Consider the following 26099-nt stretch of genomic DNA (forward strand, 5'->3'; position numbering starts at 1 on the left):
CTTGCCTCTGCGGCCCTGAGATGCCAGGCCCAAACCTCTCCTCTATTGATGGGAAGACTGCGGTCCAGGGAGGCCAGGGAACTTGTCCAAGGATAGTCCCAGAGCTGATCAGCAGAGGACAAGTCCAGTCTCCAGACTGAACACAAAATGTAAGGTCTGTGCACATATATTAACATACCTGCACGGATACATCCAGTTCCTCTAGCAAAAACCAGGGATTCAAAGAATGGAATGGATCATAGTGAAAACAGTTCTATGACATTTGTTTACTATGACTTTATCTTTATTCTGTTCATCTACTGCCTGGACATAAACACACACAGTCTCACTTTTCCTTAACTTGTCAGGATCTTCAGTTCTCTTTTTTTAACTAATAATTATCAAAGATTATAACTGTACAATACTGAGAGGTAAAGAACAAAATACAATTATTGGAGGACAATTGCTCTACAATACTCTGCCACAATATTTTTCTTAATGGCAAAGTAATACACATCTATTAAAATTGGGTAAAGAAGACAAAAATCAACTGTAATTATACCATGAGATAAGTGCCATTAACATGTCTGTGCTGCGTGTATGTATAAATATGTGTGTACAGAAAATATTTATACAGAATAGTGTGTGCTGTGCTGTGCTTAGTCACTCAGTTGTGTCCAACCCTTTGCGACTCCATGGTTGTGACCCACCCCCTCACCCTCCCCGTAACCCACCAGGCTTCTCTGTCCATGGGATTCTCCAGGCAGAATACTGGAGTGGGTTGCCATGCCCTCCTCCAGGGCATCTTCCCAACCCAGAGACTGAACCCAGGTCTCCCACATTCCAGGTGGATTCTTTACCATCTGAGCCACTAGGGCAGCCCATAGAACAGTATACATACATGTAAAGAGAAATAATATACATATGGAATGTATCTATGTGGATTGTATAATCCATAGAATTTATATCTTGGGTTTTTTTTCACTTAACATTTCTTTAGTGAACAAAATCACTATTTTAGGGATTCATTTGTATTTCATCAGAACCCATTTTTAAAATTTTCTTACTTTTTCACATTTGTTTCCAGTGTTCTGCTCTTGTAAATAGGAAGGAGGAGAATATGAAGTTTCAATAAAAGGCAGGAAAGCAGCACTGTGTAAGCAGGTCAACGTGAAGCGCCAAAGGACTCTTGGCAGCTAGAGGGACGCTGGACCCCTGTCGAGATACCAAGATGGGGAGGAGGGATATTCTTGGGGATGTGGAAATCTCTAAGGAAAACTGACCACCCACAAGTGTTCCTGAGCACAGTCCTGCATACAGATATGGCAACTCCAGAAAGAATACATAGGTTCATCCAAGACTAACACGTCTCTCACCTCCCTGTGTTGCATAACTCATAGAGACAAACTGCTCTTCCAGAAGACTTCAGCCAAGAGCTCATTTATTTGGAAAGGACAACCAACAGTCAATTCAATTAAGACAAATCTTCAGAGAATTCTTGAAAGATAGTATACCCTTTTTCTTTTTATGATACTGTTTTAGTTCCGGGTATACAGCAAAGTGATTTGTTTTCGTTCTTTTGTTTCCAGACTATTTTCCATTACAGGTTGTTATAGATACTGAATATAGTTCCCTGTGCTCTACAGAGAATCCTTGCTGCTTATCTATTTTATATATAATGGTGTGTATCTGTTAATCCCATACTCCTAATTTATCCCTCTCCCCATACACCTTTTTTCTAAATATTCTTAATGAAGGCCTATTGTTGCCGCTCATCTGAATAAAGCCCCCTCTTTTTTTTGACTCAGTGCAAAAACTTGTTCTCAGATAGAGATGGATGACCTATTTATACCATATTAAAATGAAAGTATATTGCTTCTAGCCTAAAAGGCTATGTTTAGGCTGCTCAGCTGAAACGTCTTCTAGTTATAAAATATTTATAAAGTAATTTTCCCATGTTTTGCCCTTTCAACAAGTTTTCCATCATAAGGATAGTGTTTGGGTAGGAACTACTTTTCAACCATTTTCACAAGTAAATCTTTTCTTAATGGGACCTTACTCAACCTGATGATAATTTCATCCAAATTTTAGCAAATCTTTCAACACTTCTGTTTTGAGTGATTTTTTTTAATTCAAATATCATTCTGATCTTCAAAGTACTACTTTAATTTTCATATTTGCCTTTTTAACTCTTTTCTTGTTTATAGCATTTCTAAGACTGGTCTCATTTTAGACTTTGGATTTAAAGTGAAATGAAAGTGTTAGTTGTTCAGTCGTGTTTGACTCTTTGCAACCCCATGGACTGTAGCTCACCAGGCTCCTCCATCTATGGAATTTTCCAGGCAAGAATATTGGAGTGGGTTGCCATTCCCTTCTCCAAGGGATCTTCCCAACCCAGGGATCAAACTCCAGTCTCCTGCATGGCAGAGACATTCTTTACCAGCTGAGCCACCAGGAATTTTAAATGTCTTTTCAAAGAGAAGATTAACAAAGATGCAACCTTGCAGAGCTCCAATGAATTGAGACAGTGGTTCTTTTCTGAAAGGCCACATATTCCAACCATAGACACCAGTGACCTCTAAAAGAATGTCAGGAAAATTCCCTTCTGAGCTTTTCACTGGGATTTTTCTCAGAAAGAAATTTTCTGAAGCAGTATTTCTGAAAGTATGTTCTCTAATTTCCTTAGGATGATAATAATTGCTTCTCAATTGAAAATAAAATGAGATTACCTGGTTACATGACTTTTGGAAATACTAAAGTTAAACAAAGTTAAGCAGTTCCACCTGCTAAGGTACATACTGAAGAAGGAGCAAAAGGAAACTGTTTTTTAAACTTACTTGACCATGAACTCTCTTCTCAAGGAAAAATGATTAAATGTCTCAGTGAAGAATTTGAAGCCACCGATGCTTCCAAAGTAAATCATCTCTATCTCCATGTCCTGGCCCAGTTACCTACACAGCTTCTTACTGACTGTTGTTCAGATTCTGCTACCTCTTCAGGTCTGTATCCTCCATGGATTTCCATCAACAAGTACTCACCTTATGTATTGGAAAGCCTTTCCTATAGTGAAAGAAGGTAACTGTTTTATTTTCTAATTCCTGCAAAAGGACAGGTAGCTGCCCCTTGCATGTTCCATGACACTATTTATCTCTTCATACATTTCCTCCAGGTGTCTTTCCTACATGTACAGAAGATCCAACCAGTCCATCCTAAAGGAGATCAATCCTGAGTGTTCGTTGGAAGGACTGATGTTGAAGCTGACACTCCAATACTTTGGCCACCTGATGCGAAGAGCTGACTCATCTGAAAAGACCCTGATGCTGGGAAAGACTGAGGGCAGATGGAGAAGGGGACAACAGGGGATGAGATGGTTGGATGGCATCACCGGCTCAATGAACATGAGTTTGGGTGGACTCTGGGAGTTGGTGATGGACAGGGAGGGCTGGTGTGCCGCGACTGAACTGAACTGACACTTATTTTGAGTTAACATCAATGGAGTTTTTTGCCTACAGAATTTAATTGCCTCGCCCATCATTATTTTCAAATAATGATGACTTCTTCCAATAGGAACTATGGAAAAGTTAAATGAACAGCCAGTATCCTCCCACGGCGCAGAGGAGAAATCTACTCCACAAAAAGACCTCTACTACCTCATATTTCTAATCCCTTTCTCTGTCTCCTGAACCAGAACGCAGGCTTGCTGGCTTCCTGAATAGTGTGATCTAGAACCTCAACAGTAACAGCTTTGTCCTCCTTTCTCTGAGTCAAGGGATCCTGGAATCTAAAATGAGAGAAAAGTACGTCTCCTATGTAAACCATGCTTTTCTGATTTGCTTCCGTTGTCCCTCCCTTGCCCTGCCCTGGATAGAAATATTGTGTCCAAGACAGCATCACTTCCTGCAAGGTCCTAACCACCAGCCAGCATCAGATTCCACAGGACTCCAGGGTGACTGAGATTCCCCAAGACTAGAGACCTTCCCTGCAAAAGTCAGGAAAATCCTGGACAAACTGAGGTTGGTCACTCTGGTCTCAGATTAACCATGTCAACAGCAGTCTTTCCTGGTAAGGGCATGGAGTCCGAGCAGCAGAACCTCCTTTCATGAGATTCTCACTCCAAAGCTCTTGCCTCTAGGGAACTGGTAACCAGGTGGAGCCAGGCCAAGACAATGACCCATAGGGAGTCTGGCTCCTCACTGCCTCTCTCCTCCCCTTCGACATCCCCAGCTTCCCACTGAAGCCTCCTCTTACCATCACTATGTTCTTCAAGTCTTGATCACAGAATGCCCTCTCTTCATTTTTTATTTCCTGTGTCATGCCTTATTGACATTTCATCCTAGTTAAGAGAGTCACCTAGAGACTTCATCCCCCTGGAGTCTGAACAGAACTGGCAGAATCAGATGCCCCCTGAGGACAACTGGCACATCCATCTCCTTGCAATGATACCAATGCCCTTTCTACCTGGTTGATATCTGTGACCAGTTGGGTTCATAAACCTTCCTGGTCTAGTGCAGTCCTTCCAGAATTATCCGGTTGACTCAGAGCTTCCTGAATCCACCTTTCCCCATTTACACAGAGAAATACCTAGCCGCGTTCTTTCTTTCAAGAGTGCATACAGAAGAGAGAGAAAACTGAAGGCACACGTATGTCAGCTTCACCCTCTTCATTTCTTTCTCCCTTACGATAGGTCTCTCAGGCTAGAAGCAGTAATAGGTTCACCCTGCAAGAGCATGATTCCAAGAGGACAAGTCATGGTTCTTCAGTCAATGAGACAGTCTTAAAGGTTAATGAAAGTCGCCACATGGAAAATGGATCTGGGTTCACATTCCGAGGGCTACTTCTCCTGTTCCCCATGGCGTGTGGGATCGTAGTTCCCCGAGTGGAGATCACACCTGCATTGGAAGGCAGATTCTTAGCCATTGGACCACCAGGGAACTCCTGAGGCAAGAAAGATGGGTTTATAGGAAAAGAAGTGATATGCTGAAGCTCTTCCATGAAGACTTGAATCTACATTTTCACTCATTTATATTAACACTTCAAGCCGTGTTCAAATGATCTGTAATTAAATTGCTCTGTGTTCTCACTTTAAGAGCTCTTTGGTTACTTGGAACACTTTCATCCCATAAAATTTGAAAGTCTGAAGTAGGGATTTTTTCCAAAGATGTTTGACAGCATTCTAAGGAGTCACCCAGCATCTCATGGATTTTGTTGTCTGCTTTGCCTTTCACGGTTTTGCTTCATCCTAAGACTGGAGTCATTACCCCTGACAAAATTCGGTGTTTGTCCCAAAGTAAATCGTGCGAAATCCTCAGGGCTTACTTCTTGATCCTCCCTTGTGTCCAGCTTTTTCCTACACCTGTGCTCAGATCTGTTTCACAAGTATAGCTCAATCACAAAACCCTGACTGCTCACAGGTTTCCAAAGACAGACAAACAAAAATACTATTCTTTCCAAGCATTTAGTGAACCTAGTAACAGTTGAAGATTTGCAGTCAAAAAAGGGGTCGCCTAAAGCCCTAAACGGTTCACTCCCTTTAAGCGATGCTGTCTCCTCCCTCCCACATGCATCTCACAATTCTCTTCCCTCCGGGAGTAAACGTCCTCACTGGCTTCCTGCACAGTGGGTCTTCCCTGCCTCTCTGAAGCCAGGCCACTAGTGGACAGGCCCCCCCAGTGGAGAATGGAGGCATTTTTCTTTAATAAGTGCTTGGCTCTATCTTAAGACATACTCACCACACCCAGTCTGGGAGGGGACCTCTGCAGAGACTGAGGCCTGGGGAGAGGCAACGCCATCCCCAGCCCTCTCAACAGCTGTGGAAGCACAGCCCTTCCACTGTGGTGGTGTCCTGTCCGAGGAGATGGTAAAGAGCACTTTGCTGACAAAGGGCCGTCTAGTCTAAGCTGTGGTTTTTCCAGTAGTCATGTACAGATGTGAGAGCTGGACCATAACGAAGGCTGGGCGCCAAAGAACTGATGCTTTCGTACTGTGGTGCTGGACTAGACTCTTGAGAGTTCCTTGGATAGGAAGGAGATCCAACCAGGCCATCCTAAAGGAAATCAGTCCTGAATATTCATTGGAAGGACTGATGCTGAAGCTCCAATACTTTGGCCTCCAGATGTGAAGAGCTGACTCATTTGAAAGGACCCTGATGCTGGGAAAGATTGAGGTCAGGAAGAGAAGGGGGCAGCAGAGGATGAGATGGTTGGATGGCATCACTGACTCAATGGACATGAGTTTGAGCAAACTCTGGGAGATGGTGAAGGACCAGGAAGCCTGGCATGCTGCAGTCCACGGGGTCGCAGAGTTGGACACAACTTAGTGACAACAACAAACTCCAAATTCACTATTTGGATGACTTTCTGCAGTCTCCATCACTTGGACAGTGCCGTGGTTATACATTTTCAGTGCTATCAGGTAAATATCTCGTTCTCTTTCAATTTGTACACATGGAGAAATTGCATTATTAAACAGTTTCATTACTTAAATGTACAGTTGTATTTATTTCTAGAACACAGTAGGCAAGGAATTACCCACTGAAATTCCCAAAGATTTTGCTGAAGAAAATGTAAAAAAGTAAATACATACTCTGTGTGTGTGTGTGTGCGTGTGTTCAGTTGCAAAGTCATGTCTGACTCTTTGCAACCCCGTGGACTGTAACCTGCCAGGCTCCTCTGTCCATGGGATCGCCCAGGCAAGAATACTGGAGTGGGTTGCCATTTTCTTTCTCCAGTGGTTATTCCAGACCCAGGAATCCAACCAAATCAGCCCCAAATACGCACTAGACCTTCGTAAATAAATCCTTTCCTCCAACTTTCTTCAAAGTAGTTGAAGACTTTCCTCATAACTATCTTCAATATCCTTCTTCAATTTTATTTACACCCTAACCATTAGTATTGAGATTTGAGGTTTTTAAAGAGAGTTTACAGGAACTTCCCTGGTGGTCCAGTGGTTAAGACTCTGTGCTCCTAAAACAGGGGCACAGGTTCAACCCCTGGTCAGGGAACTAAGATCCCCATGAGCCACAGCAAAACCAAAAATGAACAAACAAACAAAAAAAGGAATTTACCAAAAAAAAAGTTACCCAAAACTTCAATCCCATCCACCCCCATAAGAGAGTCCATGCAACAAATTCGAATTGCATTTTTGAGTCCATGTGATTGGCCCACTGCAGTGAACACTACTCTGCTCCTCAGCTTTGGCTAAAGCCAGGGTGACTGGACGCTCTAAGGGACTTAGTGACAGCGAATGAAGAGTGCACATGAACCCCGGCTCTGTGGCTTTCAGCATGAACCAAGATGGAAAGAAGGGTCTCCCTGACAACACAAAGCTGTCCAAATGTTGGGGAATGAGGATAAGAAACTACCCACTTGAGCCGTTTCATAGCCTAAATTTCACTGTTTCTAACCAAGAGCAATTTAGAGTTAGATGCATGATGAAGCCACTTCTTTAAAAAATAATTTAGTCACCAGCATAATTAAAATAAATGACAGAATAAAGCCATAATGAAATTTAGCCCAAAATTGCCTTTAGAGAGACTATAACAAGCAACTGGAGTCGCCTGGTTCAGAAATAATGGTGTTTGTTTTATTAACTGCTACATATTGTTCTGCCTGACCTATGTTTGACACAGTAATGAGAAAGGGAGTGGAGAGAGATAAATACGGACAGATCATGGAACTCTGTCTCCATGACATCAAGTCAAGAACTGCCTCTTTCTCCGTCTTTCACCACCATCTGGAAGAGGCTTATGGAAGAACTAAGCCGATCTCAACTTCTGTACACAGCTCTGATGACTCTGATGACATTTCCTTGAGTGGCATCTTGTTCCCTGCAGAGCCACTTTGGCCTCTCCATTACTTTCAAGTCCATAAGTGGCCCCATAGAATAAATCATCTGAAATCTAAAAGTCATCACAGATGGGAGAGAGGTGAAGTCTACAGTGATAAGCACCAATGTCTTCTTGGAAAATCTTTAAAACTCACTGAAATAAAAGTGCTTTTGTCTACAAATGTTATTTGTACGTAGTTTACCATTATAAAGAGCATCCATTTTAGTAGGTAGTCAATAATATTGTGACAACTTGATATGGTGGCAGATGGTAACTGGACTTACTGTGGTGCTTATCCCATAATGCATAAAAATATTAAATCAGTACATTGTATACCTAAAACTAATAGAACAATGTCTGTCAAGTATAACTTGGTAAAAAAAATAAATGCACCCATTTTAAGCATACAGTTCAATATAGTTTGATAGATGCTATACACCAAGGAAATCAGCATAATCAAAAGAGAACATTTCTACCATTCCAGAAAGCTCCCTTGTGCCCTTCCCTGTAAATGCCCACTGGAAGTATTTTTTATTTTTTAAGTCATAAAACATCTATTTGAACATTTTAAAGTTGAGGTAGTATAAAAAAGAATCTGTTCACTTGCCAGAAACAACATTCAGATCTTCAATTCTAACATAAAATCAGATAACACTTCTCTAAGTATAGTGGTAACACCAACTAGCTACTAATGAGAAGACATTGCCACAGAGCTCTCAAACCTGGCTAACATTTGAAGTTTAACATTCCCCTCCTCCAAAAATCTGAGTAGGAAAGAGGCGTTTTAATCTACTTGACATTTTCTGAAGATACATAGATCTCCTACCAAGGCTACATGGTAGGTAGTTCACAAGAGTGAGAGGGCTGAGGGAAGGAAGAAGCTTTGAAAAGGAAAAAAAACCTTCACTTGAAAAATATGTCATTTATGCACTTTTGTTGTAGAAGTGTATATGCATAAATATGGAAATTGACTTTAAAATATAAGAAATAACTACAGAGACTCCTCAATTCTTAAAAAAATGTTAGAAGTCTCCTAGTGAATCCTCTTCAAGACATTTCTTATTTTCGCTGTCAGATCAAATAATGCTGTCTTCCATCTTAAAAAATAAACATGGACTAAAGTCTGAAACAAATTATTGACTGATGGAAATTGAGTCTGAGACCTAGAGTGAAAAGTGCTTTCTCATCCTGAAGCTGAATATTCTGCCCTGAAAGTGCCTCCCTGTCGGCTTCTCTAGGGATCAATAGTGGGATCAGACAGGAACCTTCTCTGCTGCTTTCTAAGAGACGTGGGAATTGAACAAGTCAGGAACTCAACCGCAGTTCCTCATCTCAAATCCCACACCCAGCTCTGGCCGGTGGAAGCTGTGAAGGCATTCTGGAATTAGCATTGCTCTCATCTTGGACAATTGAGACAGATACCAATTTTTAGTTATTTTAGCACCGTGATGAACATGTTTATAAGTTTTCTTCTATATTTTTGGAAAGTTCCCCAGAATATATTTTAAGATGTACAAATTCTACATTTGGGTATAGAAATTATATGTCTCCTGTTACACATTTTCAATTTGCCTTGCAAAAATATAACTTTTTCAGGGCAGTTTGGCAATGTGTATCAAGATTCTCACAAATATCCCTACCCTTTGATCAATTATTTTCTTAGAGAACAGAGGTATATGAAATGATTTTATATAAAATTTTATCACTGTATTATGACCATTATCCACAAAGTTGGCCACAACCTAAATATGCAAAAATGAAGCAGTTAAATAGAATTATGGTTAGCCAATTATTAAAATCCTATTTTAAAAAATATGTAATAACAGGTAAAATATCAAAATATAGCATACTACTAAGACTAAATGGAGAAGTTAGCATATAAAATTATTCATATGATATGATCTTCAATACACAAACACACACACACATACATGTATATGTTCGTAGAAAAAAGGCTAAAAGCCCATAAAAGTGTATAATGATTATTTCAATAATAATTTCAGAGAAGGTAACTGTATGAGTGCTGCTTGGCTGCCCAGCACCCTTGCTTTCCTCTATAATTGCATTCACCATGCTTCATCTTAAATGCCTATGCCTATGGACTTGTTGTACCTTGCCTTTTAGAATATCAGATAACTTTTTTATGTTTTACTCATTGCTATTGATCTAGAAAAGAACTTAGAAATCACCCAATAAATGTTAGAATGCTTATGCGCCTGACAGAGTAAATGAGTAATTGAATGATTGAATGAACTCAGCAGAAAGCTTCAAGTATCTGAAACACAAGGTGACTGGCAAGGGGCAGAAGAGACGCCATAAAGAAGGGCAGGAGCAGAAAAGGACGAAGATCTATAGAGACTTCAAAGATGAGCAGCTTGGCAAGACAGAAAGGGCACAGACTTCGGTCAGCCACATTGCTGTATGACTTTCAGAAAGTTCCTCAACTTGTACCTATATAATGGGACACTGTGCTCATTAAGTTGTTAGGAGAATTAACTGAACTCTAAATATAGAAATTCACATACACCATGCCCTGCACATGGTAGGCATTCAGTAAATGTTTTCTCATCCCCTAAGGTTCCAGTTTGGACTATTTATTTTTATGCCTATGAAAAGCTCACCACAAATTTCTAGGGGGGAAAAAAAAGTGTACTGGACAAAATTATTTTCACTTTAACTTTTAAAAAGATAGCCGAGCTAGAAGAAGGGCAAAGGGAAGATGCCCAGATCCTTGCAAGGTGCCATAAGAGGATGCGACTGTGCAGCACACGCTGAGGGAATGGGCCCCAGAGGTAAGCTTTGCACAGAACAGAACCTCATATATTTTAATGGTGGGACATAAAGGTATTCCCAGAACAAGGAAAAACTTCCCTCATGAATTTCATTACCCTCTCTACTGATAAGACCAACACATACAATATTAAATTCTGTCCTAGAGCCATTTGGCTAAATGTGTAGACGTCTAGGGCCAAAAATACAGTCATTGATTTGGGGATTAGAATCTATTTATATGCTTTTCAAATGGATATTTCTGTTCACCTTGAAGCTCTGATGCTGGCGTGGGGCTGGAAGGTTGGGGACACTGGTCTCACCACATGACAAAAACAGGCTCCTGGAGGTCATTAGAGCGGCAGGCCCTGTACCTGGAGAGCTGACACCCTCGGGATGTGGAACTCAGGTTTTTGAAAACAGGCTGCTGAATGCAGGAGGCGCATGCACCTGGCAGAGCAAGAAGCATCCTTTCAGCGAAAGAGATTTACAGAGAAATGAGGGAAATAAGTCATGCGACCAGAGCAGCAAGAATAAATATTCCTGTGTCCAATCTCCCAGAGATTCTGTAAACCGATTTAACAATGAGCACGAGCTTTGCTTGCTTCCACAGAGACTCACGGTCCCTGGATCTGGTAGCAACATAGGAACTTGCCACTCCGATTGTTACTGTTTTTGAATGATTAGCTTACCTACCCTTTGTCATTATCAGCCACAGTAGTTTTCTTTAAGTCATTGTGTTTTGTTTGTCCTGGACCCTGTTTGCACATGTGAAAACATGCGGCAGACTCTATACAAAGATGAATTCACGTCTCCAGAGTGTTATTTTTTTTCCCTTGGCATTTTATTCCATTGCAAATTACCAAAGTTGATATATTTTAATGCACTGCACTTCTTAATTTGGTGAGTCAATTGACTTGGCTGGCATTAGCCAAAGCCAGGTACAGGTTGTGGGGGTTGGAGGCAGGAAACACAGTGGAGGGAGGTGGGAATTCACCTTAGCAGCTGGACTGCAATTAGGTATCTGGGGAGAAGCTGTTTGTTCAGAGGTAGGGGAGACAGAAGTGGTAACAGGGAACCAGAGAAGGGACAAAGAGAGACTCGCTGAGAGGCGGGAGGATACTTATCAAGGTATAAACGCCAGATAAGCTTGATGGAAATTGCCTGTTGGCATCTGAGGGGAGACTGCTGGTAAGGTGTGGTTCAGGCTTGCAGGAGGTGCAGATGGTAATTAGGACCAGAGGAAGTTGTTTCGAAAGGAGAAAGCTCCTCCAGCACCACTGCAGAGGAGGAAAAAATCCACATAGACACAGAATCTAAGATGCTGATGGATGGATAGCAGACTGGCAGGCAGGTAGACAGTTGATAGTTTACAGGAATATAGTAGCAATTTGAGAAATACTGAGGAGGCTCCCCAACCAAAAGTAGGCTCCTTGTAGGTTTCACAGGAATGGATGCCACCTTTAGAAACTACATTCTTTGAGTTGTTCAGTGTGTGGTCCTTGGGTTTCTAATCAACACAAGCTTCTTTGAAACCTGTGAGGGTGTGAACTCCTCCCAGGAGTCTACAATTTAAGAGGCTCTCCAGGCAAGCTTTATACACACTGATGTATAACACCTGGACTTAGGCATTGTCCCTTGTTGGATGCGAAGGCCATACTGAATTGATTAGACTCTTTCTAAGAGAAAAACTGGCTGAAAGTCAGGCAGGAAGAGGACAGGACAAGAAATGTTCAGTGATGGAGAGAGAGAGACCTTTCCTCTCAAGTATCAATAGGGACCTAGACAGTAAGAGCCGCTGGAGGTGTCCATGGGGCTATTGGAGGGGCAGGGGGGTGGTGGGGGGAGGCAAGAGAAGAGTCAGACTCTGCAGTTGCCACTCAGACCTTAGGGACCTCCAGTCTGTGCATTTTGCAAAGTTCAGGTAAGACGCCAGCTCCTCTACAACTCATACCACATTCATCCGCTGCCACCTGTATTTCTGAACTCCTTGGCAGAATTTTGTCCACACGTGTTCATGGACTTTGTGTATTCATTTATTTAACATACACTCATTGAGCACTTACCATGGGCCAGATACTATTCTAGACACCGAGGCAGAGCAGTGAACAAACGAGATAAAATTTTCTGCCCCCAGGAGTTAAGAATCTAGCAGAGGAAACAATTAGTAAGAAAAGTAAGTGCAAATTAGATAGACACATGCTAAAGAGGGGAATATAGCAGAAAATGGGAAGAGTGTGTACATAAGAGGAAACGATAAGTTTTAGAGAGTCAGGGAAGGCCTCTTTAGAAAAGCGATATTTGAATTAAGACCAGCAAAAATACAAGGGAGTGAGCAGAGGTCCTCAGGTCCACAGAGATCTCTCCAGAAAAGAGGGCCTGAGGGCAGTTAGGACAACAGACGAGAGGTGACTTAAAAGGAAAAGGAAGTCAGGAGGACATTTCCAACAACCACTGGCTACTGCAGCCTAGCGCTGGTTGAGTCCAGTTCTGCAGAGGACACAGCACTCTGCAGACACCCTGAGTTGGGACGGCCAGTGGCCCACAGACACTCGTGGGTGAGTCAGAAATAGGCACATTTTTCTCAAGACCTTTCCTTGACTTTCACTTGTGAGAAAGTTGGACTAGTATACTTACCTTATTAGAAGATCTTTTCTTGACGTCTGCCTGAAAATTCATAAGGCAACAGATTGAAACTTTTGCTATGCCTAACAAACATGAAAATCTACATCGGTATTCTATGAATTTGGGGGGGGGGAGGGTGGTGCGGTGCTCCAAAATCACTGCAGATGGTGACGGAAGCCATGAAATTAAAAGACACTTACTCCTTGGCAGGAAAGTTATGACCAATTTAGGCAGCATATTAAAAAGCAGAGACATTATTTTGTCAACAAAGGTCCATCTAGTCAAGGCTATGGTTTTTCCAGTGGTCATGTATGGATGTGAGAGTCGGACTATAAAGAAAGCTGAGTGCTGAAGAATTGATGCTTTTGATCTGTGGTGTTGAAGAAGATTCTTGAGAGTCCCTTGGACTGTAAGGAAATCCAACCAGTCCATCTTAAAGGAGATCAGTCCTGGGTGTTCATTGGAAGGACTGATATTGAAGCTGAAACTCCAATACTTTGGCCACTTGATACAAAGAGCTGACTCATTGGAAAAGACCCTGATGATGGTAAAGATTGAAGGCGGGAGGAGAAGGGGATGACAGAGAATGAGATGGTTGGATGGCATCACCGACTCAATGGACATGAGTTTGGGTAAGCTCTGGGAGTTGGTGATGGACAGGGACGCCTGGCATGCTGCAGTTCTTGGGGTCGCAAAGAGTCAGACACGACTGAGTGACTGAACTGAACTGAATTGCGTGAATGGTGCCCCCTAGGGTTTTTAAGTACGCAATAGCAGATGGCAGTTCTGTCTTCATTGACCACATCTCAAGATTATTTCTTTATGCCTACATTTAAAGTAATAATCAGAGCTTCCCTGGTGGTTCAAGTGGTAAAGAGGCCGCCTGCCAAAGCAGGGGACATGGATTTAATCACTGATCCAGGAAGATCCCACATTGCCTGGAGCAACTAAGCCCGTGGGCCACAATTACTGAGTCCATGTGCTGCAATGACTGAAGGCCATGCCCCCAGAGCCCGTGCTCTGCAAGGGAAGCCACTGCAATGAGAAGCCCATGAACCTCAATGAGAGAGGAGCCCAGCTCGCTGCAGCTAGAGAAAAGCCCACACAGCAATGAAGACCCAGGATGGCCAAAAATAAATGAGTAAATAAAATTATATTTTAAAATTTGTCTTCTATCTGCTTCCCTGATAGCTCAGTTGCTAAAGAATCTGCCTGCAATACAGGAGACCCCAGTTTGATTCCTGGGTCAGAAGATCCCCTGGAGAAGAGATAGGCTATGCACTCCAGTATTCTTGGGTTTCCCTGGTGGCTCAGACAGTAAAGACTCTGCCTGCAATGTGGAAGACCTGGGTTCGATCCCTGGGTTGGGAAGATCCCCAGGGAAGGGAAAGGCTACCCACTCCAGTATTCTGGCCTGGAGAATTCCATAGACTGTATATTCCATGGGGTCGCAAAGAGTCGGACACGACGGAGAGATTTTCACTTATGCATATTAAAAAATAATACCAGAACATAATGTCATTTTTAAGTTTTTAAGGTGGAAATGGAACATCACTGGCTTCTTTGCTTCAGGCTATATTCTTGGTAGCCCTAGATAAGGAGGCATTTTTTAACATCACTGACTTCTGAGAAGGATTTTCCTACACATTTGGGCAGGCAGGAATTCAATGGTACATATATTTTACGTGCACTGTTCTATTAAAAGACAAGCAGCAATTTAGAGAACAGACGAGTTAGACTCTCATTTGGGGCCTATTTTTCTAGCAAATCCTGTGGATTTGCTGAATTTAAAGAGAGAAAGAGTTGTAAGAAGTTGTTTAATAAGGTCAAATCCAGTCTTCCTCTCATACAGACTCTCATTTCTTGGATAATTGCCACCTTGAGAAATAATCACTAATAGCTGCCTTTTTAGTGGAGCCCCAGCCTGGCACTCGGCTGAGTACTTCAAGTGTATCACTGCACTGAATCCTCTCAACCACCTTATGAAATCAATATTATTAGCTCCCCTTACAGATGAGAAAACTAAGGCCTGAAGAAGGGAGGTAATTTTGCCCAAAGTAAATAGCCAGTAGACTGAGAAGTCAGGGTTCTAACCTTTAACACGATAACCACCTGCTCTGTCACTGGTCAGTCTCACTTGGCATTCTATAAAAATGATAAGTGGCATCACCAGCACTTTAGACTGCTTGCAGACCGTGAAATATTATGTCTCTAAGCTTTAAGGACTTAGCACTAGAAGGGACACTAGGGAAGCCAAAATCATGCATGTTTTTATCTATGGGATCAAAATTTGTCACTTAGTATTCTGAACGTCACGCATGCCCACAGAGCAAGGCAAACCAGCACCATCATGTGAAAAGTGACTCAGCCAGTAACATACTTCTGTATATGAAGGCCAAGTGGTATTAGCAAAATATGCAGATTCTAATTTTAAAAGTCCGGAAAATACCTCAGAGCTAAAACAATCCACATCTTTTTGAAACAAGCCAAACAACCAAACAAAGCCTGTCTACCCACCCACCTGTCACTGTAGCATTCTTTGTAATACTCCACCTAGTGGCCTGGAGGAGTTCAGTTCAGTTCAGTCACTCAGTCACGACTGACTCTTTGCGACCCCATGGACTGCAGCACCCCAGGCTTCCCTATTCATCACCAACTCCTGGAATTTACTCAAACTCATGTCCATCGAGTTGGTGACACAATCCAACCATCTCATCCTCTACTGACCTTTTCTCCTCCTGCCCTCGATCTTTCCCAGCATCAGGGTCTTTCCCAATGAGTTAGTTCTTTCCATCAGGTGGCCAAAGTATTGGAGTTTCAGCTTCAGCATCAGTCCTTCCAAAGACTATTCAGTACTGATCTCCTTTAGGATGGACTGGTTGGATCTCCTTGCAGTCCAAGGGACTCTCAAGAGTCTTCTCCAACACTGCAGTTCAAAAGCATTAATTCTTTGGTACTCAGCTTCCATTATAGTCCAACTTTCACATCTATACACGACTAGTGGAAAAACCATAGCTTTGACTAGATGGACCTTTGTTGGCAAAGTAATGTCTCTGCTTTTTAATATGCTTTCTAGGGTGGTCATAGCTTTTCTTCCAAGGACCAAGCGTCTTTTAATTTCATGGTTGCAGTCACCATCTGCAATGACTTTGGAGCCCAAGAAGAGTTAGCTGCCTTAACTAGCATACTTGGGGGAAAAGATTTGGGAGTAGGGCAGCATCTCATTTCTTTAATCTGATGGAAACTGGTCTCTTCTCAAACTTTGAAGGGGAAATGAGCAGAAGGGTGTGAAATATTGGTCTAAAAATAACCACTTCCCACCGATTGAGACAAAGAGGGGGGGAGGATCTAGTGATTTTTACTACAATGAGCATTAAGGAAAACACTTGAAGCCCCTAAACCTGGCACCTAAAGTGTGAGGACCCCCAACCCCATCAACATCACAGTTCCTTCCTGCAGTCACAATGCCGCTGGGCCACCCAGCAAGATGCCCCAGAAACATGAAGACTTTGGTCAGGATGCAATCAAATTTCCTTAGTACTTTGGGTTTCAGAGAGAGAAAATAAAAACCTCTGTTTCCTTTCCAAAAAAATGAAGTCAGGAAATCAAGCGTCATGAGCTCAGGTATTTATCTCATGGATTACTCAAGGACTCTACATGTCTCATTCTTGGCTAGCTTACTTATATTTCTTTTTACATACAAACAAGGTAATAAATCCTGAAGTAGGTACTCAGAAGGCTTCAGCACAATGGGGTGAGGAATCATTGCCTATTATCAGTCTGACCTAGATGAATGCCTCTTAGCAGTTTCCTGACTGTCTCATGGCAGTATCCGAGGTGATAAGCTGTTCTGTAGGTGTGATGCGGACCTGGGGGAGAACTGGGGAGGAGAGGAAGGGGGGAAAGACGTGTGAAACAATGGGAAGCCTCCCTTTAATTTCACTGTATGTTCAGAAACTGCCCTCAATTGAAAAATAAACAATTGCCACCACTGCAAAAACTTCATTTGCAGTAGTTCCTGATCTGATTCAGCATTCTGGTTGCCTAGAGACGGATGTAAACAAAAGTGCCTCCCCGACTGCCGCTGCCAAGGAACAGCCAGAAGAACCTGATGGCCCCCTTCCTGGCTCAGCCAGTGAGCAAGAAAAGAAAGCAAGTACTCTTAGATATTCATATTAAAAATAGGATATTTTGTTCAGCTTCTTTAAAGCTTAATGTTGCTTAGAGAGATCTCAGGAGTCCAGGAAGAGTTGCTTTCCTTTTCACTCTCTTACCTTTCCTGTTTGTTCTGCTTTGAAAAAATGACTGAGGCCAGCACAAGCTGCAAAGAAAAATGATCTCGATTTGTCAGTTCATTCACTGGACTGACTTTTAATATGGGGAGCTAGAGATTTGATCATTATTTATTTTTGTGAAGATTTAAAAGGAACTCAAAGTGTGGATGTTATCTCTAACAAAAAAGAAAATAACTAAATAAAATTTTTATTGTTATGTACTTGTCATATCTTCGCCATTAATTTTTTAAAAAACACTCTAATAAGCAGCGTTTTCAGACTTTGCTTTATAATTCTGACTAGCGGACACAGCCTCTTGTGATGGGAAGAGGACTGGAAAGCTAGCATAATGGCAAGCAATGATTTTTGGTATCTACTGGCTGTACCGCATATTGGTTGCATGACTCAGTTACTTAAAAACTCTCTGCCTCTTCTTATGTGAAATGGGCTGATTAGGCCTATCCTAAGATGTGGAGCTTGAATGAGCCTCTAAGGCAAAGGCAGGCAGGAAGGACTCAGCTTGACCATTATCACCACCTGCATGATGCTGAGTAAGTTCCTTGCTTCTCTGATCCTTGGATTTCTCACCTATAAAAATAACCATCTTAAATTCTTTCTCTAATAAAGAAGGATTTCAGTTACTTAAGGTAACTATTGTTATCCATAAGTTAATGATTCTCACTTCACAGAGCTGTTTCAAGAATGAAATTACATCATATATGTGATCATATTTTATAGTCCATTCTGTATTGCAAAGCATTATTACTAAACAAATGAAACAAATAATACTTCTAAATGTCCTGTGATAATCACAGTTGTTTATGAGGCAATTTTGATATAATTATGCTTAGTTTGTAGCACTAGCTGACTCCTATATTCAATTCAATCCAGTGGGATAGCTGACCCCTATATTCAATTAGCAAAAATATAAAAACTTAGCCTTAAATACCTAAAAAAGTGCACAAAGAGTAAATAGATTATGCCCCAATGTTAACAGCTTTTGCTCTAGGACTGTTTTTTTCTGTATCTTTTACTTTTTCTATATTTTCCCAAATTTCCCTGAATTGTCAAGTTTAACATTTATTACTTTAAAAGTATGTGACTTGCAGGTATGCTTTTAAGAGAATGCTACTTATTGTCTTCTAAAGCAAAACTTTAAAATGAGCAAAATAAAACTGATTTAAAAAATAAGTAGATAAAACAGATATATATCCAACTGCTTTACTTCAAAAGAAGAAAGGAAGACAATAGCCCAGTTAGTCATTGTCCTTGGACGCAATGTGCATCGCACTCTTTCTTTCCACAAGTGCTCACAAAAGACTAGGAGGTGCCGAACATAACAAGGCCAGGGACCAGCCCACAGACAAGCTCCCACAGGCTGGGCTGCAGCTGTGGAGGGGTGAGAAGGAAAGAGCTGGCATTAAGCAGATGGGGAGCCCATGGCACAGCACTGTTCCAGCCAGAATCCAGAGTGCAAACACAAACCAGGGCAGAAGACCAATCCCGTTCTCCAAGGAGCTGGGATGGTTTCCATACCACAGACATCTGTGTGCTCAGGGCATTAGTATAATAAACCCATTCTCTAGCAAAGACCTGGCTTTGGAGCACCAGATTCATGGTGAACTCCACTCAACATTGGGCAGAGAGGGACTGAAGCACAATTAAATGGCTCACTGGCTCCATCTGCACAGCCTCAAGCTTTTTCTGGTCCCTTCCACTGAGTGGGCTGGCCAGGAGAGCCTGTTGTCAGGCGGTGTTCTATATTAGCCTCCTTGAAAACAAACTTACCTTTTTTTTTTAGGTTTTATTGGAGGAGAGAGGTTTTCAAATAAGTTTCTTTAGCCCTAAATTAAGAAGTAAGATGTGGTCATTCTTAAGGCATTTGCAAAAAGAATGATTTCTGTCGTGGGTTTTAACATACTCTGCTCACCATTCCAGTTGTTAATAACATAAACCAAGAAAAAATACCCTAGGAACATATTTTATTTAAGTTTTTAACTGGAATACAACTCATACTCTCCAGATTGAATCCAGTTTAGTGACAGGCTATTAAAATGAAGGTAAATTCATTTTTTCTTTTAATTTTAAAAAATAAAAGAACTTAATATTTAAAACATTTTCAATATAAGCAAAATAGTATGTACATTTGGTAACCTCTTTCCTCCTAGAAATGCTACAAAATTAAATGAATTTTCATGCAGATGTAGAACTTTCTAGTATCATTTTATTGAATTAGTAGTGTCCATACAGCCAATTATGTTTAACATTAGAAATTATGTACATATCTGTGCTCTATACTTTTATTTCTCATTGACTATAAGACTCTGACAAACAGATTTCTTAGAAAACGAAATTATTTGAATAGACAAGTTTTCTAGATTTTGGCTTTGTCTTTTAAAATTAGCTGATTCCCCTTGGAATTTACCAGGTCAGGAATAATTCACTCTATGAAGACATCTTTAGTAACCCAGACAGTAATTGTTTGCTATTTCATTAAAATACCATCTAAGAATAATCTATGGTTTTGACTTTTCCAGAAAGTTTTTCTTGACTATGGTACCAAATATATGAAATGCAACTGTCCAGAATTTTCCCAGAACTTGATTTGGGTTTTAGCCTCTAGCGGTACAAAGGGAGCATGTGCAAGATTAACTGAGCTAATGATCTGTGACCTATAGCATCGATTTTGTTTTAAATTAAAACATCATAAGGTGGATAAGATTTCCCTATAAAGAAGCTAACAATACATTGTAAACCCATGACCTTTGTTTCAGGTAAGATTTTCTCCGGCCAAAATGTCAACCAAGAATTCTACAGATCTAGTTGAATATGTTGACAAGTAAGTCTGAATTACAACAGTTTTAACTATGGTTGATGATTACATTAGAAATTAAAGGGACTGAATGAGATCTTTGAGTTTATCTAAACTAGTTCTCTGCTTTCAGAAGGACCGCATTAAACCATGTCAGGAAAGCGAACATCCCTTATTCTTCTCTGATTGGCAAAACATGCCAGTTTTACTGCTTCCTCCTTAAATAGCCCCTACAGTTTCATATAGATAACACAACATAGGCAATGAAAGACATACGACAAGATAAGATATACTTAACTGTGACTTTCAAAATAAATCAAATGAATATGCTAATATTTCAAGATTAAAAACTCAGGAAATTTTGAAATATATTAAATCAATCATCAGAACATTTTTGTTTCTGCTATTTACAGTGCCACACCTGAATCTCATCCAGGGAAGGTCTACAGAGAGGGGCAACTCCGGGGACTTGGAAATATACAATTAATACATGCACATTGTCCAAAAGATCTTAGTTTGGACAAGTCAGTATCACAGGACAATGCATATTAGTTTGAGTTTCCATTTGAGTATGTCACAGAGGGATGTGATCTGATGCCCCCATTAAAGTTTTCAGGACAATTGGGATTTAGTGTCAGGCCTTCCAATAATTCTCTGCATGACCTCATGCTTAGTCCCCTGTGTCCCTGGGCTTGTTCTCTCATCTGCCAAATAAAGAAGTTGAACTAGAAACTCTAAGACCCACTCACTGTACCTTTAAAATAATTCTGATCCTAAAATATACATCATGACCACAGGTGGGAAAAAAATGATTGAACAAATTAAATGATTCCACACGAAAAGTAAAAATACTGGATTTTCGTTTTTAAATTACTTTTAACCATGAAGTCAATAAAACCTTAAAAATTACTAATATTACAGCGGCTTCCCAGGTGCCACAGTAGTAAAGAAATCACCTGCCAATGCAGGAGATGCAAGAGACGCAGGTTCGATCCTGGGATAGGGAAGATCCCCTGGAGGAGGAAATGGCAACCCACTCCAGTATCCTTGCCTGGAAAATTCCACGGACAGAGGAGCCTGGTGGGCTACAGTCCATGGGGTTGCAAAGAGTTGGATGTGACTGAGCACGCATGCATGCCACAAATATTCCAGAATGTTCACCATTAAGAATTTCCCTGTTTCTTAGTCAACTGCATTTAATGCATTCCAAGCAGATCAAGCACAGTATTTCAGCCCTTCTTCTCATGCTACCCCTAATTCGTATTTGTTTATGGGATAATGAGGCTATAATTTAGAGACAATGAAGCCAAACAAGAGGAAAGGGTGTTTTTTTTAATGTTTAAAAATAAGACACGTGGATAGATGGCATTTTTCCTTCGTTAAGGACAATGAAGGTGGCATGCACAAAAATAATGATCATATTGGCTATATTAGCTAACCCTGCCATCCAAGGAGAACACAGAGACCTATTCCCACCTGACTCTCCACAAATAGAGAATAGAAAGCATTCTTCTGTCAAATTCCAGTGTGAACCCAAGTGCATTTCATTAGCTCAGGCTGGTGACTTACATCATAGAAGATGGGAGAAAATCCCTGGAAGATGGCAACAAACTTGAAATCCAAAGAAATTTTTGCCATTTCCTGGATTTCAGAGAAAGCAAAATTGAAACACAGGGAAAGATGGACTCAGTGATTCAAAGCCAAAGCATGATGACCTCAGGATTCATTTCTACCTTGATCTCCCCCACATCCCTTCTCTTGCTGCCTAAGTCATATACTAAGAGCCTTCAATGTACCACCTGAGATGGCTGGTTTTCTTTTGGTCTCTCTCCTCTAATCTCCCAGAGCAGGCTGCAAACTCCCTAAAGGCAGGGACTCTCTGGCCTTAATATTTTTCAATACACCTACCACAGCCTATCATGACGCATTGAATTTCGATTCCTACAGAGCTGCAGTTGACAGAAGTAATGGAGAATAATGGTGGAGCAATTGAATCTTTAGGGCTCTGCTTAGAGCAGCAGATTCCTGATTAACTGGAAAAGCAAGATGACATTTGGGCATTTCAATCACAAACACAATAATTTTAAAAATAACTTCCTCCTTCAAGTGATAGTATGCATTGAGTGGTAACAAAGGTATTGATATGCAAGCGGAGTACTCACACAAGTACAAAACTCACTAAACAGTCTGAATATACGTTACATATTCTCAGAGGTTCTGCCTTATAAATCTATGTGGGCATATTTATAGGTAATACTAAAAACAAATAATAAAAACAACTGAAAAGAGTGAAAAAAAGAAATCCAGCAGCAAGAGGGATAAACGCCTATTCTATGAACAGAGTTTGGCTACAGAAAAGCACATTAAAAAGGCAGACAGCCCGAGCGTATACACGGCTCTTCTCAGCCTCAGGCAGTTGGAGCGACACCCACACACTGTTAGTGCTTGCTAAATGTTAGGTCGTATTAATAATCCATGTAGCAGGGGGAGGCGGAATGCTTGCAATCATTTCTAGGACAATTATGGTGACATTATATTAAAGGCAGTAAATAATTCTGATTTCCCCATGTGTTTATAGGTTCGCAACGAACAGACATCCACTGATTTCATGATAGTGCAGTCAACGCTCATTTAAGTTTAATTAAGCAGAGAGGCACCAACACCTTTTTCTTCTGCTGGTAGAAGGAGCATTGCATGGTGGCCAGGCACCAGCTCTTGAATCTGCCAGTAATCAGCTATGTGACCTTAAGAAAGTGAAAATGTCTTTTCTCCAGGCAGTCTCTGCCTCCTCCATAAAATGGGGTGGGGTTTTAAGTGCCTGAGTTCCAAGGGTTGTCTCAGTTCTAGGTAAGAACCAGAAATCATTTCTAGAATGCAGATTAGAGTTACCACTATTTGCTATTTCTCAACTCTGCCCACAAGTTACACTCCTAAGCACTCTTTTATATAATGAAGTAAGTGGTTAAGATTTAAGAGCATACATTATTCCCCCACAGGATTTCATCTGGAGTGGAAAACAAATTCTGCTCATAAATTACTTTTTCATTTTCTTCAATTGAATCTCCTGAAAAAACAAACAGGTATCTTGCCACAAAATCAAATTACTCTTAAGGTCTCTTCTATCCCTTAGGTTCCTGCAAAAACTGGTTATAGCCATTTATTCACCTAGCAAATATTTACTGATTATATATATTTACTGACTATATACTACATGGCAGGCCCTTGAACAGTCTTCAGTGAACAGAACCAAGACGCTGCCCTCATGGAACATTTGTTCTAGGAAGAGGAACAGATTCACACTGTTAGATCATCTGGCCAGGGTAGGCCTTGTGAGAAGTTAGCATTTGAGCAAAAACCAGGAGATGAGGGAGTGCGCCACATGGACATACAGGGGAAAGCAAATTTGCTAAGGCTGGAACATTCCTGCAGTGTATCAGAAGCAGAACAGGGGCAGAGAGGGCTGGAATAAAAAGAAGGGGGGTATAAACCTGAACTGTGATGCTCTCTGGGCCAAAGAAATGAAGTTGTTTTGTACTGAGGAGTTGTCCAGGCTGAGCTATAGCCAATACGTATCTCAGAGATGCTCTCAGGAGTACATTTGGGGATGATGGAGGTCTGGGTAACAGCCAAAGAATGGTATTTAAAATTTGGATACATAAAACTCTCAGTGAGCCAAATGGGCAAAATAATAAATGATTAATGAGCTCTACTTGTAAGTCAAATAGGACATTCGGGGCCTGGAATATAGTCATATTCAACGCTTCTTCCTAAGACTGTAGCAGACATTTTATTATACCATGATGCATCACTCTCGTTGCCACACGAAGACAGATATTTCACATCAGGATACACAAGAAAGGAAGACAAAAAACACTGTTGGCTGAGTGTTTCATGGGGTAGGTCATGTTAGGTTGGAGATCTCTTGGCTTTTATTTGGCAGTATCATATCCATCTTTGAGGGCAACTAGCTCTCAGGTGGGAGAAGGCAATGGCACCCCACTCCAGTACTCTTGCCTGGAAAATCCCATGGATGGAGGAGCCTGGTGCACTGCAGTCCATGGGGTCACGAAGAGTCAGACATGACTGAGCAACTTCACTTTCACTCTTCCCTTTCATGCACTGGAGAAGGAAATGGCAACCCAATCCAGTGTTCTTGCCTGGAGAATCCCAGGGACGGGGGAGCCTGGTGGGCTGTCGTCTATGGGGTCGCACAGGGTCAGACACGACTGAAGCGACTTAGCAGCAACAGCAGCAGCAGCTCTCAGGTGAGAAAGCTCAAAATAGTCTGCATAGCTTATGAAAAAAAAGATAAACAGGACACTATGGGTTGTGAGCAAGTTGTTTATTATGTGGCAGAACCCTCCCACCCTGCACAGGTCTCTGGCCCCACTGACCATACGCAGTGTTAACGTTTCCGGCTCTTAAGTGAAGTCGCTCAGTCATGTTCGACCCTTTGTGACCCCATGGACTGCAGCCTGCCACGCTCCTCCATCTGTGGAATTTTCCAGGCAAGAATACTGGAGTGGGTTGCCATTTCCTTCTCCAGGGTATCTTCCTGACCTAGGGATCGAACCTGGGTCTTCCTCATTGAGGGCAGACAGACACTTTACCATCTGAGCCACCAGAGTAAGCTTCCGGGTCTCACTCTGTGTTAATTATCTATTGAATCTTCACAGTAACTCTAAGAGGTGGAGAGTGTTGCTGTTTTAAAGATGAAGTCACTGGGGTTCAGAGGAGTCTAGTACTTGCCCACAGTCACACAACGCAACGACAGACCAAGATTCTAACACAGAAATCTGTGTCTCCATGATCTCAAAGCCTATTTCCTTAACCACTTGGATATCCACACCCTCTGCTGGCTATCTTTTCAACACACACACACCCTGGGACATCTTAGAATCCTGGGACGTCTTTGCCTCTAGTCCATCCCTTGCAGTGTGGAAGACGTGAATGCAGCTATATCTGATCTTCCTCCCTGGTGTCCATCCATGGGGTTTCAGCTGCCTGGATTCACGTCTTAGCTGAGCCTGGGAGGCACTGCTGTCAGCCACAGTGCAGTCTGTTATTCTCTCTCTGGCATCATCTCCCTGAGCACTCCCATCCCCGTGATGGGCAAGACTCCGGCTACGGGTGGACACAGCCACAGGAAATGGGCATTACCCACAACACTTCCATGTCAATCAAGGCAGAACTGCCCACACGAAGCTCGCTCCCTCCCATCCCAGGAGGCTCCCTGAATTCTCAACACACCCAAGAGCTAGTGTGAGAACTGAGCTGAGGTCAGACAAAGGCCAGCCTTGGGTCTCTAGAGCAGAGAGCATGTCCCTCCAACCCCTGGACCACAGAGAGGATCCTTAGGACTCCAAGCAGAGATATGAGCCAAGCACAGGAAAGATAACTGGGGTGAAAAATTGCATAACGTTGGAAGCAATCTAAATATATATATATACATATATATATGCAGAGAATATAATTATACATATGCAAGCTATATATAACATCATATAGAAACATATATATCTTGACTATATACTTATATATGAAGAATATACATGTGTAAATATGTATGCCAATTAAATATATATATAGCTTTATATCTACAAATACATATATTTATCTTGAGTATATATATACATGTTAATTTATATTTCAGAGGAATAAATATATCTTATCTCTGAGAATAACTCAGGGATTTATATAAATATTTAATTTATATATACAAATTATATATATATATATATATATATATATATATATATACACATATAACAGAGAAAAGTTCTAATTGGTCTAAATAAAGCTGCTGTGATGTAGG

At 41.3% G+C, this 26099-nt stretch overlaps 1 protein-coding gene across 1 annotated transcript in view; it reads left to right on the forward strand.

Moving 5' to 3' along the window:
- Window positions 1-16791: 16791 nt before the first annotated feature.
- The window catches only part of FAM81B (family with sequence similarity 81 member B), a 53184-nt gene continuing 43876 nt past the window's right edge, over window positions 16792-26099 (forward strand). The window contains exons 1-3 of the mRNA XM_068981493.1: window positions 16792-16822; window positions 17247-17350; window positions 20247-20311. Coding sequence (XP_068837594.1) covers window positions 16813-16822; window positions 17247-17350; window positions 20247-20311 — 179 coding nt within the window. The 5' untranslated portion in view covers window positions 16792-16812. The remainder of the gene's footprint in view (window positions 16823-17246; window positions 17351-20246; window positions 20312-26099) is intronic.

Source organism: Capricornis sumatraensis, chromosome 9 (assembly GCF_032405125.1).
Source record: "Capricornis sumatraensis isolate serow.1 chromosome 9, serow.2, whole genome shotgun sequence".
Classification (NCBI taxonomy): Eukaryota; Metazoa; Chordata; class Mammalia; order Artiodactyla; family Bovidae; genus Capricornis; species Capricornis sumatraensis.